The sequence below is a fragment of the Ipomoea triloba genome, chromosome 6, assembly GCF_003576645.1.
Source record: "Ipomoea triloba cultivar NCNSP0323 chromosome 6, ASM357664v1".
NCBI classification, from domain to species: domain Eukaryota; kingdom Viridiplantae; phylum Streptophyta; class Magnoliopsida; order Solanales; family Convolvulaceae; genus Ipomoea; species Ipomoea triloba.
Window position 1 is genome coordinate 8,497,283 of NC_044921.1, and position 12,364 is coordinate 8,509,646.

The 12,364-nt window shown below is 37.4% G+C and overlaps 2 protein-coding genes and 1 non-coding gene across 8 annotated transcripts; all 3 read right to left on the minus strand.

The window, feature by feature from the left end:
• Nucleotides 1–581: 581 nt before the first annotated feature.
• On the minus strand, nucleotides 582–655 carry TRNAT-AGU. Its single transcript has one exon. It is a non-coding gene; the product is annotated as a tRNA-Thr (tRNA).
• A 419-nt stretch (nucleotides 656–1,074) lies between these two features.
• Nucleotides 1,075–4,771, minus strand: LOC116022876 (transcription termination factor MTERF5, chloroplastic-like). 4 transcript variants are annotated; one of them, XR_004099305.1, is made up of 7 exons: nucleotides 4,552–4,771; nucleotides 4,355–4,462; nucleotides 3,334–3,383; nucleotides 3,003–3,218; nucleotides 1,631–2,829; nucleotides 1,477–1,548; nucleotides 1,075–1,331 (listed from the first exon to the last, which is right to left on the minus strand). XR_004099305.1 is itself a non-coding variant. In XM_031263763.1 (5 exons), the coding sequence occupies exons 1-5, from the start codon at nucleotides 4,632–4,634 to the stop codon at nucleotides 1,715–1,717; spliced, it is 1,572 nt and encodes a 523-aa protein (XP_031119623.1). In that variant the 5' UTR covers nucleotides 4,635–4,771; the 3' UTR covers nucleotides 1,075–1,714. The 4 variants fall into 4 exon arrangements, 1 of the variants encoding a protein (XP_031119623.1); XR_004099303.1 differs by having other exon boundaries at nucleotides 1,075–1,548; XR_004099304.1 differs by having other exon boundaries at nucleotides 1,477–2,829.
• Nucleotides 4,772–5,697: 926 nt separating this feature from the next.
• Nucleotides 5,698–10,341, minus strand: LOC116021752 (ankyrin repeat domain-containing protein 50). Of its 3 annotated transcripts, none has more exons than XM_031262223.1 (4): nucleotides 9,705–10,341; nucleotides 8,098–8,373; nucleotides 7,653–7,790; nucleotides 5,698–7,365 (listed from the first exon to the last, which is right to left on the minus strand). In XM_031262223.1, the coding sequence occupies exons 1-4, from the start codon at nucleotides 10,032–10,034 to the stop codon at nucleotides 5,827–5,829; spliced, it is 2,283 nt and encodes a 760-aa protein (XP_031118083.1). In that variant the 5' UTR covers nucleotides 10,035–10,341; the 3' UTR covers nucleotides 5,698–5,826. The 3 variants fall into 3 exon arrangements, with proteins under 3 accessions (XP_031118083.1, XP_031118086.1, XP_031118085.1); XM_031262226.1 differs by lacking the exon at nucleotides 9,705–10,341 and adding an exon at nucleotides 8,521–8,586; XM_031262225.1 differs by lacking the exon at nucleotides 9,705–10,341 and adding an exon at nucleotides 8,465–8,548.
• Between the last annotated feature and the right edge of the window lie 2,023 nt (nucleotides 10,342–12,364).

Below are 12,364 nucleotides of genomic sequence, written 5' to 3' on the forward strand. Positions count from 1 at the left end.
TCACACATAAAATCACCTTAGACAACTTTAGATAATAATAATCAAAGTCCAGAATATTCATACCGTTCACCGAAGAATGACTAAGAGTTTCATGTTGATAACTTCTTGTAAATTTAGGCTTCCTTCTGTTGTTGATCTCCGGTTATTGTAGATTATAATGTATATTACGTGACTGTAATAGAATGCAAACAGAGAGAGAAAAGTACCAACAGTAATTGAGAGTAGGGGAAGTTTTCTCATTCATACAATTAACTAACAACATGATACAAAATATATACTTTCCTAGAAACTAGAAAAATAACTAACTACTAATGATAATGGTCACATGGTTAAATCTTCATAACAAAAATAAATTTGTTAGTTATATTACTTATATATGATTATTACAAAATAATTTTTTATAGATATTATAATGATTGTATAATTATTTATTGAAATTTAATTATGAATTATAATAACTAATCATTTAGTTGTTGAGATCTAATTTCTAAAATAACACTGAGTTATAATTTCTATACTAATAATGCAATAGTACTTACCAGTTACCACTAGCAACTAACTATTTCTTCACTAAAATATAATGCTCTTGTTGAGAGTCGAACTCAAGACCTCCCGCTTACTAAACGGGTGCTCTAACCAACTGAGCTACAAGAGCTAGATGGCATTTTTTTTGTTTGTCACTTAGAAAATTTTATTTTAACTTTAGCAGTATATAAAATAATTTGTTAGACACTCATTCTTCCATCATTCAAATTAATAGCTAGTTACCTAAAGCTCTTGATTTTTAACTTTTTTTTATTTTTATCTTTATTAATTTATAAAAAATGACACAATTTACCTTTCATTAATTAAAATCCTAATACCTTAGTTTATCGTAATTCAACAATTAATTTTTCAAACACTTTAATTTCAATTAGTTAACTTATTAGCTACTAGTTTTTCAGTTAGGCGTGCCAAGCAGAACCCTAGTGTGTCTGTACAGATCAAATAAAAAGAATTTAGGTTGTCTTAGTAGTAAGATTTATGGGACCAAAGACCAAAAAGAAAAACAGAGAAATAGACAAGCAGTAATCATTTAGGGGCAAAACTCTTGCTAGTTGCAACCTTGTACTTGCATTATTCAGGTTTCATTAACTACAATTTCAACAACAGTACTGTTAGAGTTACCACTCTACTGTAGAGTATTTGCAAGATACATCAAGTCAATAGTGGATATACATCATACAGCTGAAGGAAGTAAACATTCATATGACTAGGCTACATAACATGATGAAAATTTCCAGATTTTCCAACTCTCACCCAGTCAGTCACTTTGCTTTTGTCCATGGTTTCTGTCACCAAGAAAACAATGATGGCTCGCATATATCAAAGCTACAACAGAGAAGCTATGCCCGAAAACAATGGCATATATGTGGTGGATACTTTAAGTAGTGATTCTTACTTTCTTAGTTTTGAACTCCCGGAGAGAACACTTACCGTTTAGCAAGAAACCAGTTGATTAGAAGGTAAAAGGCTTCAGGCCGATTGTTGTTGACAGTTTCTCGCAACCTAATGCAAATAGGAAAAGTGCATTCAATCAGTTTTCTCCAACTGCATATCACCAGAGAGCGTTGTGTTGGCATTTACTTACATGAACATGTCTGAAGCCTTACTGCCGAAATTCCATATAAGGGCTAGTTTCTTGTGATTCATTCCCACGAGAAAACAAGCAATGCTAATTTTCATCTAGCTTCTTCAGTTTCTTCTTCAAAGCTTTGTCAAACTCGTCGTCTGATAGAGACAGCAACTGGTTCAATAACAGCCTCACGCCATTATCTATCATAATGGCATACCTAGGCTTGATCCTTTCTTCCAAACTATAACCAAAATACTGAGGAAACTTGATCAATTCCGACTTTGGATAACCCATGGTCAAAAAGAAATCCCATTTCAAGACCAATGTAGCCAAGCTAAAAGTATACAAGGCAGCATACTTTGACACCATACTTGCAACCTCTGCCACGCTGTACCCCTTGCCCACGAAGAATTCTGTTGTGGGCTTTATATGAGTGTTGATGCTTAGACCAAAAGTTTGAGGGCATCGATAAAGGAGAGTTGCAACATCAACCCCCAAGGAACGGAAGTACTCTGCTGCAGGCCTTAGTTTGTCCTCCACGCTATAACTAATAATGTTTGGGCAGCGAGTTAGAACCTTGCTCACACTCTCAGCCGATAGACCCATTTCGTACAAAAAGTCAACAGTCACTTTCAATCTTGGCTTGCTGTAAGTAAGAAGTGAAGGGGACCGGTATATAACTTTTGCCCATTGCGTTTTGTCTACTCCCAAGTTCTCTAAAAATGTCATGGTGGGAATCAAATTTTCTGAGAGGCTAATTCCACAAAGTTGAGGTCTCTTGGTGAGAATGGTGACAACCTGTGATTTTGGTATTCCGAGTTCAAGAAGAAATTCAACCACCGGCTTAATTTTTCCCTCCAAACTGTAGAAAGCAAATGCTGGAAATTTACGCGTAATTTTTCTAATCAATTCGATATCCATTCCAAGCTCCGCGAGGTATGGAACATATGAAGGGAGCTTCCTTTTTGGACCAGGATCAGTCACACGAGCCAAGGCCTTAAGCTTCTTGGAGTCGAGGATAGCACTAGGGGGAGAAGATGGTGTAGTTGGAAGAGGAGGTTTATGAATATCTTCTTCTTCTTTCTCTTCAACTTTAACGGGAAGGTTGGGGTAGCTTTCTACAACATCTACCAGAATGTCTCCATATTCCTCGTGAAGGGTTTCAAGGTACGGGATAAGGGCATCCCTGATCTCAAGTGTCGTAAGTTCCCTGCCTGCAGTGTCATAAATCGACAACAGAACAAAAATAGATGACGTTAGTGTAGTAAGAGGAATAAAGATAGAGCAGTAACAGATTCAGAGAGGCAAAGGGAAGACAAATTGGCAAAATAGAAGGAAAAAAAAAAAAAAAAAAAAAAAACCAATCTCCTTGAGGCTTGAACCATACCAACAAGATAGTGAGACTTATGAATGGAGTGAAGCCGTGAGACAAGGTGATCAATGAAGGCTTCTGATTTTTTGATAATTCTTGCCGAACCTGCATTGCTTAAGCCTTGTTTCTTCAGAAATAAGGTCAACACCGCCTTAGCTTCTTCTTTCTCTGCTGCTACCAGGTTTGGGGGCACCGTCCTGAAGCTAAAAGAGCCTTCTAGCTCAGATTCAGCTGTTAATTATCAAAGCAAACTTAGAGCACTCATAGATATACTTTTTTTCTTTGTCATGCTGCAATAAGTCTATGAAATGGTTAATGTAGAAAGTTGGAAGAATCAGTCACCTACCAAACTTTGCTGGGCAAGAGAAAACATTTCGAGGAAACAACACCCTATTTCTGTAAAGAAATAAAATATAAAACAGAATTACATGTACATCACCAACCTAATGCAGAGAGAAACATCCATGGAGTTTATTCATATACTGTACATAATGAATGGCAAATGATTTTTACCTTACTTGAGGAGGTTGATAAGGAATTCAAAAAGATCATAACAGAAAATATGGACTTTTGACGCTAATAGGCACTTTTCACTTGGCATGGACAAAAATAGGCAGATTTTAAAAGTCGGACAAAAATGGGCAACAAGCAAGCGGAATGTGCAGTACAGAGTCCAGCGCGACAATGGTGACTAGTGGCTGGAGGTGCTGCTACAGAGTGAAGAATATTAGGGATGCCTAATGTGTTTCTTCTCATATTGGGTAAGAAGAGAAAACCCGTATTTTACAAGAAACTGATTTGGAATTTCCCATTGTATAATATAAGAAACACATTTTGAAAATGCGTTTCATGTAGAAAAAAAGATGGCGTATTTCTGGAGAAATAAAAATAACAGCAAACACATTATTTAATTTCCCATGTAAAAAGCCAGAAATTAATGTTAGAGATAAGTGAAACACATTTGGAGAATGCCTTACTGACAAAGTTTGACAGAATAGCATTTCCCAAACAAGATTCACCCATTTTTGTCCAACATTTGAAATCTGCCTATTTTTGTCCATGCCAAGTGAAATTTACCTATTACAGTCAAACACCCCACCCAGGGTAGATAGGATTCTTTTTCCCATGAGACTAGGGTTCAACCAAATTTATTCAATTATGTAATTTATAAATATAAGAAATTTGTCTCCTCCTGGATAACAACACTATTTATCAAAGAAATTTGTTTCTCTCAACTCTTTTTTACATACATTCCTTTGAAATATTTTTCACATTTCCCAGGAATTTAAACCCCCTCTGAATGCGCATAAATATAAGAAGAGATCCTAAAAATTAGCAAACAAGAAATTAGAAGTCACGGAGGATACCTAATGAGTGAAGGTGTGTTTCCAAGAAATGCAAGCCCCAGCCACAGGGTGGGGGAGCATCGGACATGGATAGAGGACATCATTGCTGTACAGCTCGACTCTGTTACTCTGTGAACATGGAAGGGAAGATATTTGCAGGTTACAAAACCACCAATACGCTAAAACATAAAAACCAGAGAGTAATTTGAAGAACTTACGGATACTTAATGGGTAGAGATGTTCTTTCAAGAAACGCGAGGCCGGGGATGGGGCATCGGACGTGGTGCATAGAGGATATCATTGCTGTATCAGTCTGTGAACATGGAAGATATTTGCTGCTTACTTAACACTACAGTTTGAAGAAAGGGAAAATATCTGATTCACAATTCTTTTGGAGCGGAGGAGTGTTTTGGACCGCATATATGGTTTTGCTTTGTCCCCTTGTACTCAACTATTAGGCTACCAGCGGGAACACCAGTGATGAAGAAAGTGGGAAATTATCCTACACATCCTTCAGCTTTGGAAATGTATCGGTTTTCCCCCTTCACTTTGTAAATTTTTCATTTAGTGCTATGTATCTATCTAAGTTTTTTTGTTTTTGTTTTAGATAACTTAGGTTATTCTTATCCTTACAAATATTTCTTACTTTTTAAAATGAATCTCACTTTCACATCATTAAATTTATAAAATTTTCTTCACTATTTATTCTACATTTCTACATCCCTACAAATCTCTCTCATTTTCAAAAATGAGCCTCACTTTCATATTATATTATAAATATAATAATAATAATAATAATAATAATAATAAGTAATTAATAAAAACAAATGTGAAATGTGCTGCATTGACAATACACATAGGAAAAGCTAGCATCCTTGATTTTCTCTCCACTTGCTAAGTTAGTCAATTCTCTCTCACTTTGCTATCCATGTAAGTTGAAAACACCAAAAAAGAAAAATTAAACAATTTCTCTCTCTTGCCACATCATTTAGCAATGCACTCAATTTCTAGGACGAGTTTAGTCTTCGATTTCTCAATTTCGACTATATTTTGAATGTCATGAACATATCTCAAGACCTATGTATAAGTATGTAACTATGAACATGTGAAGTATTTTTTTTTTTTAAGTTAGGTATTAGTTTTGATTTTTGAGTATTTATAACAATAGGCAATGAATTCTTGAAATAGGTCAAGTTTAGTTTGTATTTCTTAGCCTGTCCCAGCAATATGGTGTCTGACTGTGTGTTTCTCTATATGTGAGTTGAGCACTTGAGCTAATTGTTAAATAAATGAGTCTTTTAGGAGTAGAAGTTTTACTCTACTAAGGTGTATTTGGAGGCCTATACTAATACTACCCCAATATGTAGCAGAAAAATATGAGTACGAAGACGTTGTGAATGGAAAACATTTACATTGATCTAAGTTCAAACTTGGAAGTGCTTCGAGGTGAAGTACTACTGCACAAAGCTTTTTTTTTAAGATAGCCTAAATACCTACATTATATTGCCTCTGCCGGAAACAGCCTCTCTTGTCACGAGCTTTAGTCCCCTCACCCACAACTCCGCCATCTCAAATCCACCCTCACACACAAAGTGCACTTCCTTGTTCTTTGTTGTGATCACACGAAATAGTCCTGCCTCTTCTGTGTCACCCTTCCGTTGCCTAGTTTTTCGAAAGCTAATGCTGGGGCCGACTTCTGCTGCCTGGCATATGACATTGCGCCTGCTTGATTTTCCCCAGCACAAGATTCCGCCTTCCACCATTCTAACTTCTTTTATGTGCACAGCTCCTTTGCCTCCCTTTGTGTGTTTCTGTAAATGGGAGCCAGTTAAGACCAGTTTTCGAGCAAGTTCGTCTAATATCACGTACTCTGCCTCATTTTTATGTTTCGTTCTTGCTAGTGATAGCGCAGTTTCACCCTTTGCATTCTTGGCGTCACAACAAGCTCCGTGAGAGATCAATACTTCACATGCTTGGCTGTGACCTTCGCGGGCTGCCAGAATAAGGGGTGTGTTACCATCCACATCAGATACGTTTACGTCATAACCCCTACTTAATAACACTTTCACTGCATCCAAGTCCCCCCGACGAGCAGCACAATGTAGAGCATAAAATCCTCCAGCATAACGGTTACCTTGTTCAATAGCGAACTCGAGCAAAACCTTTTCAAAGAGATCGCGCTTGTAATTCAGTGCACAGAGTGTTAGTGCTGTGTCCCCAGACTTATTGCAGAGTCTGACATTGGCTCCAGAGAATACAAGCAACCGGAAGGTATCAACATGGCCTTCCCTTGCAGCAACCATAACAGCAGAGAAACCGCTTTCATCTTGATTATCAAGATTGATCCCTTGCTCAATGAGAGCTTTTAGTGCCAAAACATCTCCAGATTGAGCAACAAACAGTAAAGGAGAGAATATGGACATATTGCTTGACTTAGGAACCTTTCCATCGCGGATGATGCTCAGGACTGCTTCCTGAAAACCAAGCTGCCATCGGTTGGAACCAGCAATCGAACTTGCTGATTGACCGGCTGTATTTACTAAGCCTAAATCAGCACCATGTCTGAGCAAGATTTTGAGGCACTCTTCTTGTTTGTATCTAGCACAGATCATAAGACCTGTCTCGCTGGATTCTGTTTTTGAATCTATGTCACAGCCAAAGTCAATTAGACACTTGAGAACAGTTGAATATCCAAGGCGTACAGCCATATGTAAAGGGCAGAACTCAGTTTTCCGGGTGGTTTTAACTGGAGACTCCACATGAGCACCACATTCTAAAAGTACCTTGACAGCTCCTGCATTGCCACAAAGAATGGCATGATGTAACAGAGTCCTTCCACAGTGAGACACGTTAGGAGGCATGTGCTCGAGAAGAGAGCGCAAAATGACACCACTTTCTTCAAAGTACTCTACAGCACACCAAGTAATGTCATAGGGATCAGCTAGCCCAGCACCTACTCTGAATTCTTCACCTGAAGCTGCATCCCATGACCACGCTCCAAGCCGCACTTTAACATCAGTTTTAGCACCAGCCTTGTTTTTCAAATATGGGAAAAGACATCATTCAAATGTTTTAAACATGGAAAGAAAAGAAATTTCAGAATTTCTACTTCAAAAGACAAGCATAATGCATTTTTGTTGAACCAAAAAAAAATAATGCATTTTTGCTTTTTAATGATCTTTTTGGTTTTTAATCACTTGTTTAAAGGATCTTGATAACGAATACGGAGTATAATCAAATCTTCTGAAGGATCTTGAATAGGAATATGACATAATTAAAAGTAATGTACTCGGAGAGCATTTAATCCTGCAGCAATTACCTCTAGCAGAAGACGGACTACTGAGACTTGCCTACTAACAATAGCAGCCACAAGAGCTGTACAGTCAACATTTGTGTGCAGAGATGGTTTGCATGACTGGAGAAGCACACGACTAATTGCATTCACATCCACTCCACACTGCCACCACAAAGACAGCAGTGATGTCAAGATAACAATTATACTGTAGGTGATGAGGTAAAGAAGAAGGCTTACTGTTTTTGTTAATCAACAAAAGAAAGGAAATGGATTACCATTAACAGGAGGAAATTAGTAAATCTTTTCTTGGCAAGGAAAATGATACAATTTTTAGTACATTATTTAAGTAGATTTCAGTTTTTGTCAAACTAAAGACTAACAGAATAAGCTGGTTGGAAATATATGATTATCCTCACTGAGAATCTTAAGCAGCTCAGAAAAATGGGGTTTAAACTCATGTCAATCTCACCTTCAGGAGAGCATCCACCACATTTGCAAATCCCCTGCAGCATGCAGTAAAGAGAGCATGTACAGCAATGCGAGGCCGAATGAGGTCAGATCCCATTAACAACTCTGCTATCCTTGCATGTCCATAGCAGCTGGCTTCTAGCAAAGCTTCCTCACAGGCCTGTTGAGAAGCCCCAGCCTTGAGTAACATCTCCAAAATCTCAAGGTGGTTCTCCCTCACAGCTACTGTAGTTGCATATCCCCTGAAAAGTTTCTGGTTCACATCTGCTCCAATACTCTGCCAAATAGAAAAGCAAACTTTCATAAACCATTTTAAGTGCTAAACTGGTATAAAAAACACAAAGAAATTGTTGCATTCATGAACTTACAGAAGATGTTCTTTCAAATTCATTTAACAAAATGAAGAGTATGAAGACAAGCTTACTTGTATTGAACCATGTTCTGATGGAATATACACTTCAAAAAATAGTTCTATTACTATGTGCTTGTCAACATCATGGAAGAAATTTCAGTGTAGATTTAATTAGAGTCTGGTTTCTGGTTTAATTGAAGTATTTAATTGTATATTTGTATGGAAAAAAAAAAAGCCACATTACTTGGCAGTTTGATTGCTGATAACATAGGTGTGTGAGCATAGTTATGTAGAGCAGTGGTGCTGAGTACCGCCATTATAGCTCATACCTTATGCTTCCAGCTCTAAAGAATCTATTTCTTGATTTTTCAACTTTAATTCAATATAAAAATTTTAAAAAAAAATTTAAAAAAAAAAAAAAAACACCAGGATAGAACCAACGAAAGAGCTCCGCCCCTCAGAAATCAGATTGGCAGTCTCAATATGGGACCACATGTTAAAATAAAGATGACCATAAAGACAAAGCTGGGAGAGGAGGAGCAGCAAGTGTACTAAAAAGTGAAAGCCCAGTCATTGATGTATGGAAATCCCTAAAGAAAGCCCAAGTTGTCGTTAGCAGTCCCCTGAGTGAGCTAATTGCTCTATAAAACCTATTTGATGCAGATAAAAATGCATTCTGGTATGAAATATTTGGAAAAGAGATGATGAAGAGAGGTCAAGATAATACTACGTAGTAAATTCAGATTAAAACTATGAATTTAGGCAATGTAAATCAGATAAAAAGATCAATAATACAACTTGGGAAAATTCAGTGCTTTATGATCAACTAAATGAGCAAGCGAATGCAAGCCAACTGTTGCAAATAATTGGTTGCAACTAGAGATCTAAGCTAAACATAGTAGCAATGAGAAAACAGCTGGTGAGCCTTAAAAACTCAGATAGTGACAGATATTCTGATAGTGGATCCCGCAGCTATTCAAAATTCAACGCAAAAGTAAAAGGTCAAGGTTCGTTTAGCAACAATTTGAATTTGAATAAAGCACCAGTGAGTAGTAGGACGAATCCAAAATGCATCCCAGGTGAGCAAAACCTCAAGAGACGCATTTAGCAACCAATCAATAGAAGCATACAGCAGAATTTCCAAAAAAAAACAAAAAAACAAAAACAAAAACAAAATTTTATACTCAGAGAAACCATAGAATAGAAGGCTCGACACCGGTTTTATAAATGAGAGCTGAGTTCAGATTCGCACTCACCAGCAGTTTCCTCACGAGTGCGACATTGCCGTTATGCACGGCCAGGAACAATGAGGTGACGTCGGTCTTAAACTCCTCGTAACCGACTCGAACTTCGTTGGGAGACTCCTCGCGCAGCACCACCTCCGCCTTGCGCACCTTGAGACACACATCGCCGACGAAGTTGACGTCGACGAACGAATCCTGGAGGCACTCAAGCGCCGTTGCTAGATCGTTGGAATGCGAAGCTTCCAGAAGGCGTCGTGACACCTCAGCTTCGTAGTTCACCGGAAAAACCTGCTTTCCGGCCAGGAAACCGCCGCCTCCACCTGAATGTCCAAAAACCGTCATTTCCTGCCAAGCAAAACAGTGTCACTGCCTCTCAGTCCTCTTCTGTTCCTCTGTCTAGATCTATCAGTGTCTATATATCTCTACAAAGAAGAAGCAGCAGAGGAATCATCAGCAGAATTGTTTAATACTCTCTTTGTCTCTCTGTCTGTCTCTCTCTCTGTGCGGGAGAATGGAGACGCGAGACTCGAGGTGGAGTGGGTTGAGGAAGGAAACTTGAAAGAAGTGAGCGCCAGGAGACGGACAAGGACAAAATGAAGGCGTTTTAATATAGGCTTGAGATTGACTTTAACCATGGTTAAAATAATGTTTTTACCAGGCGTGGCAGGTTTGTACATTATATATGCGTGGGCCACGTGGGGCCACCTGGGATTAATTCTTCTTTACTCCGTATTTGTTACTCCTTTTCATTTATTTTTTTTAATGAAGTTTAAAATTCAAATTGTATGAACAATTTTACCATGGAAATACTGGGGGCGTTTGCTTCAAGTTATATAAGATAACTAAGGTTATATTTGTTTGATAATATAAGATTCCCATGTTTTGTTAGGTTATGTAAGATTCCCAGGGAATGTACCATAACCTCCCGATGAAATTTTTAGCCATTGGAAGGGAATGTGAGATACACCCCGATTTCTTAGGTAATCTCACATTCCCTTATCTTATTCCTAATATTGAGCTTTTGAAATTTTAATCAATTTATCTTATTTCTGTTGTCTTATTTACCTACTTTAATTTTAAACCAAACACATGAATCTAACATTCCCAGTTATCTAACATTTCCAGATATCTAACATTCCCTAAGGTAATCTAACATTCCGTGAACCAAACGCCCCCTAAAAGTTTAAAGCGATGGTGACATACTGACATGTTTGTAAATAAAGAAATAATTTTTTAATATAAACAAAGAAAATTTGTATTTTTCGTCCCTAAATTATAGATAATTGTAGATGTAATCGGATTCCTCTGTTTTTTAAGTAGTGGTCGTAGGGTCATTTTGTGCATTTTTGTAACTGCATGTTGGGGTATATGTATGTTGCATGCGTGATTGGAAGTGTGTTTTCAATTTTATTGTTCGGTTTTCTACTGCAAGATTGGAGGTGTTATTTCGTCGTCTTTTACCGTGTGTTCGTCCATGGAGAGTGATGAGTTTTTTTTTTTCGTTCTTTATTCAAGTATAATATTGCATGTACTCTGGGTGCTACTATTGTGTATTCGATTGTGTTATTTGTGCAACTCGTTGTGAGTTGTGCAGCGTATTTCGAATTTATTTGTTCGCATTTATCTATGATTTTCTGGTGACTCTGCATATGATCATAACTTTGAGTTTGATTGTTGGTAGTGGTTTGCTATAGGTTTGAGTTTCAGGGATGGCAGACGCAAATGGCAAGTTGCACTAGGTCCAGTTGTTGTGGTTGTACAACTCGTTGTGAGTTGGACACCGTATTTAAATTTCATTTGTTCGCCTATGTCTATGGTTTTCCGACGACACTGTGTTTAATCCAAACATTGATGAATTTGGGTGTTGGTAGTGATTTACTATAGGTTTGAGTTTCAGAGATAATGAATCACAAATGGCAAGTTGCACAGGGTTTCCTTGTGTAGTTTGGTTATTGGGCGCATCATTTACTGATTTTCCCTTATTTGAGGGTTTAGTTGTGCACGTGCTTCTCAATTAACGAGAAGCAGTTGCGTTTTTCCTTTCAAATCTGACCATTGATCATTTAAAATTTGTGGTCTTAATCAGTCTACAATTCTTGCATAGAGGTTGTTTCTCACCAGAGTCAATAAAAAATAACCTTTTTTGGTTTTAAATTTTAAAAATATTGTGCAGGTTGTGCAACTTCCGCAACATCTTTCGCTCTCTTCACGTGTCATCGCTTTTGACACTCTCTTTTAGTCTTTTTTCTATTCTCTCATTTGGATCGCTAAATGTAAAGTAAAAACTTTAATGGATATGAAATTTCTATTTTTTGCTCCCAAAATGTTGAATGCCCAACCCCAATGACCCTCCACGCTCCGACCAGACAAAACAGTTAGAAAGGTGTAAATCATGTTAACTTAACTGAACACAGAGGCTAGACATTTGCTTAGTGCGCACAAGAGTCTTTCTATTTTAATATTACATTTAACTGTAAAAGGGATGTAATAACAGAGAGGGGAAATAGCCACATTTAGAACGTAACAATTAAAAGGATAATGTGCATATACGAATAATTCAAATATTGAGTTTACTAGATTAGCGTAACAATTAAAAGGATAATGTGCATATACGAATAATTCAAATATTGAGTTAACTAGATTAGCGTACCATTTGAGGGAAATCTCAATTT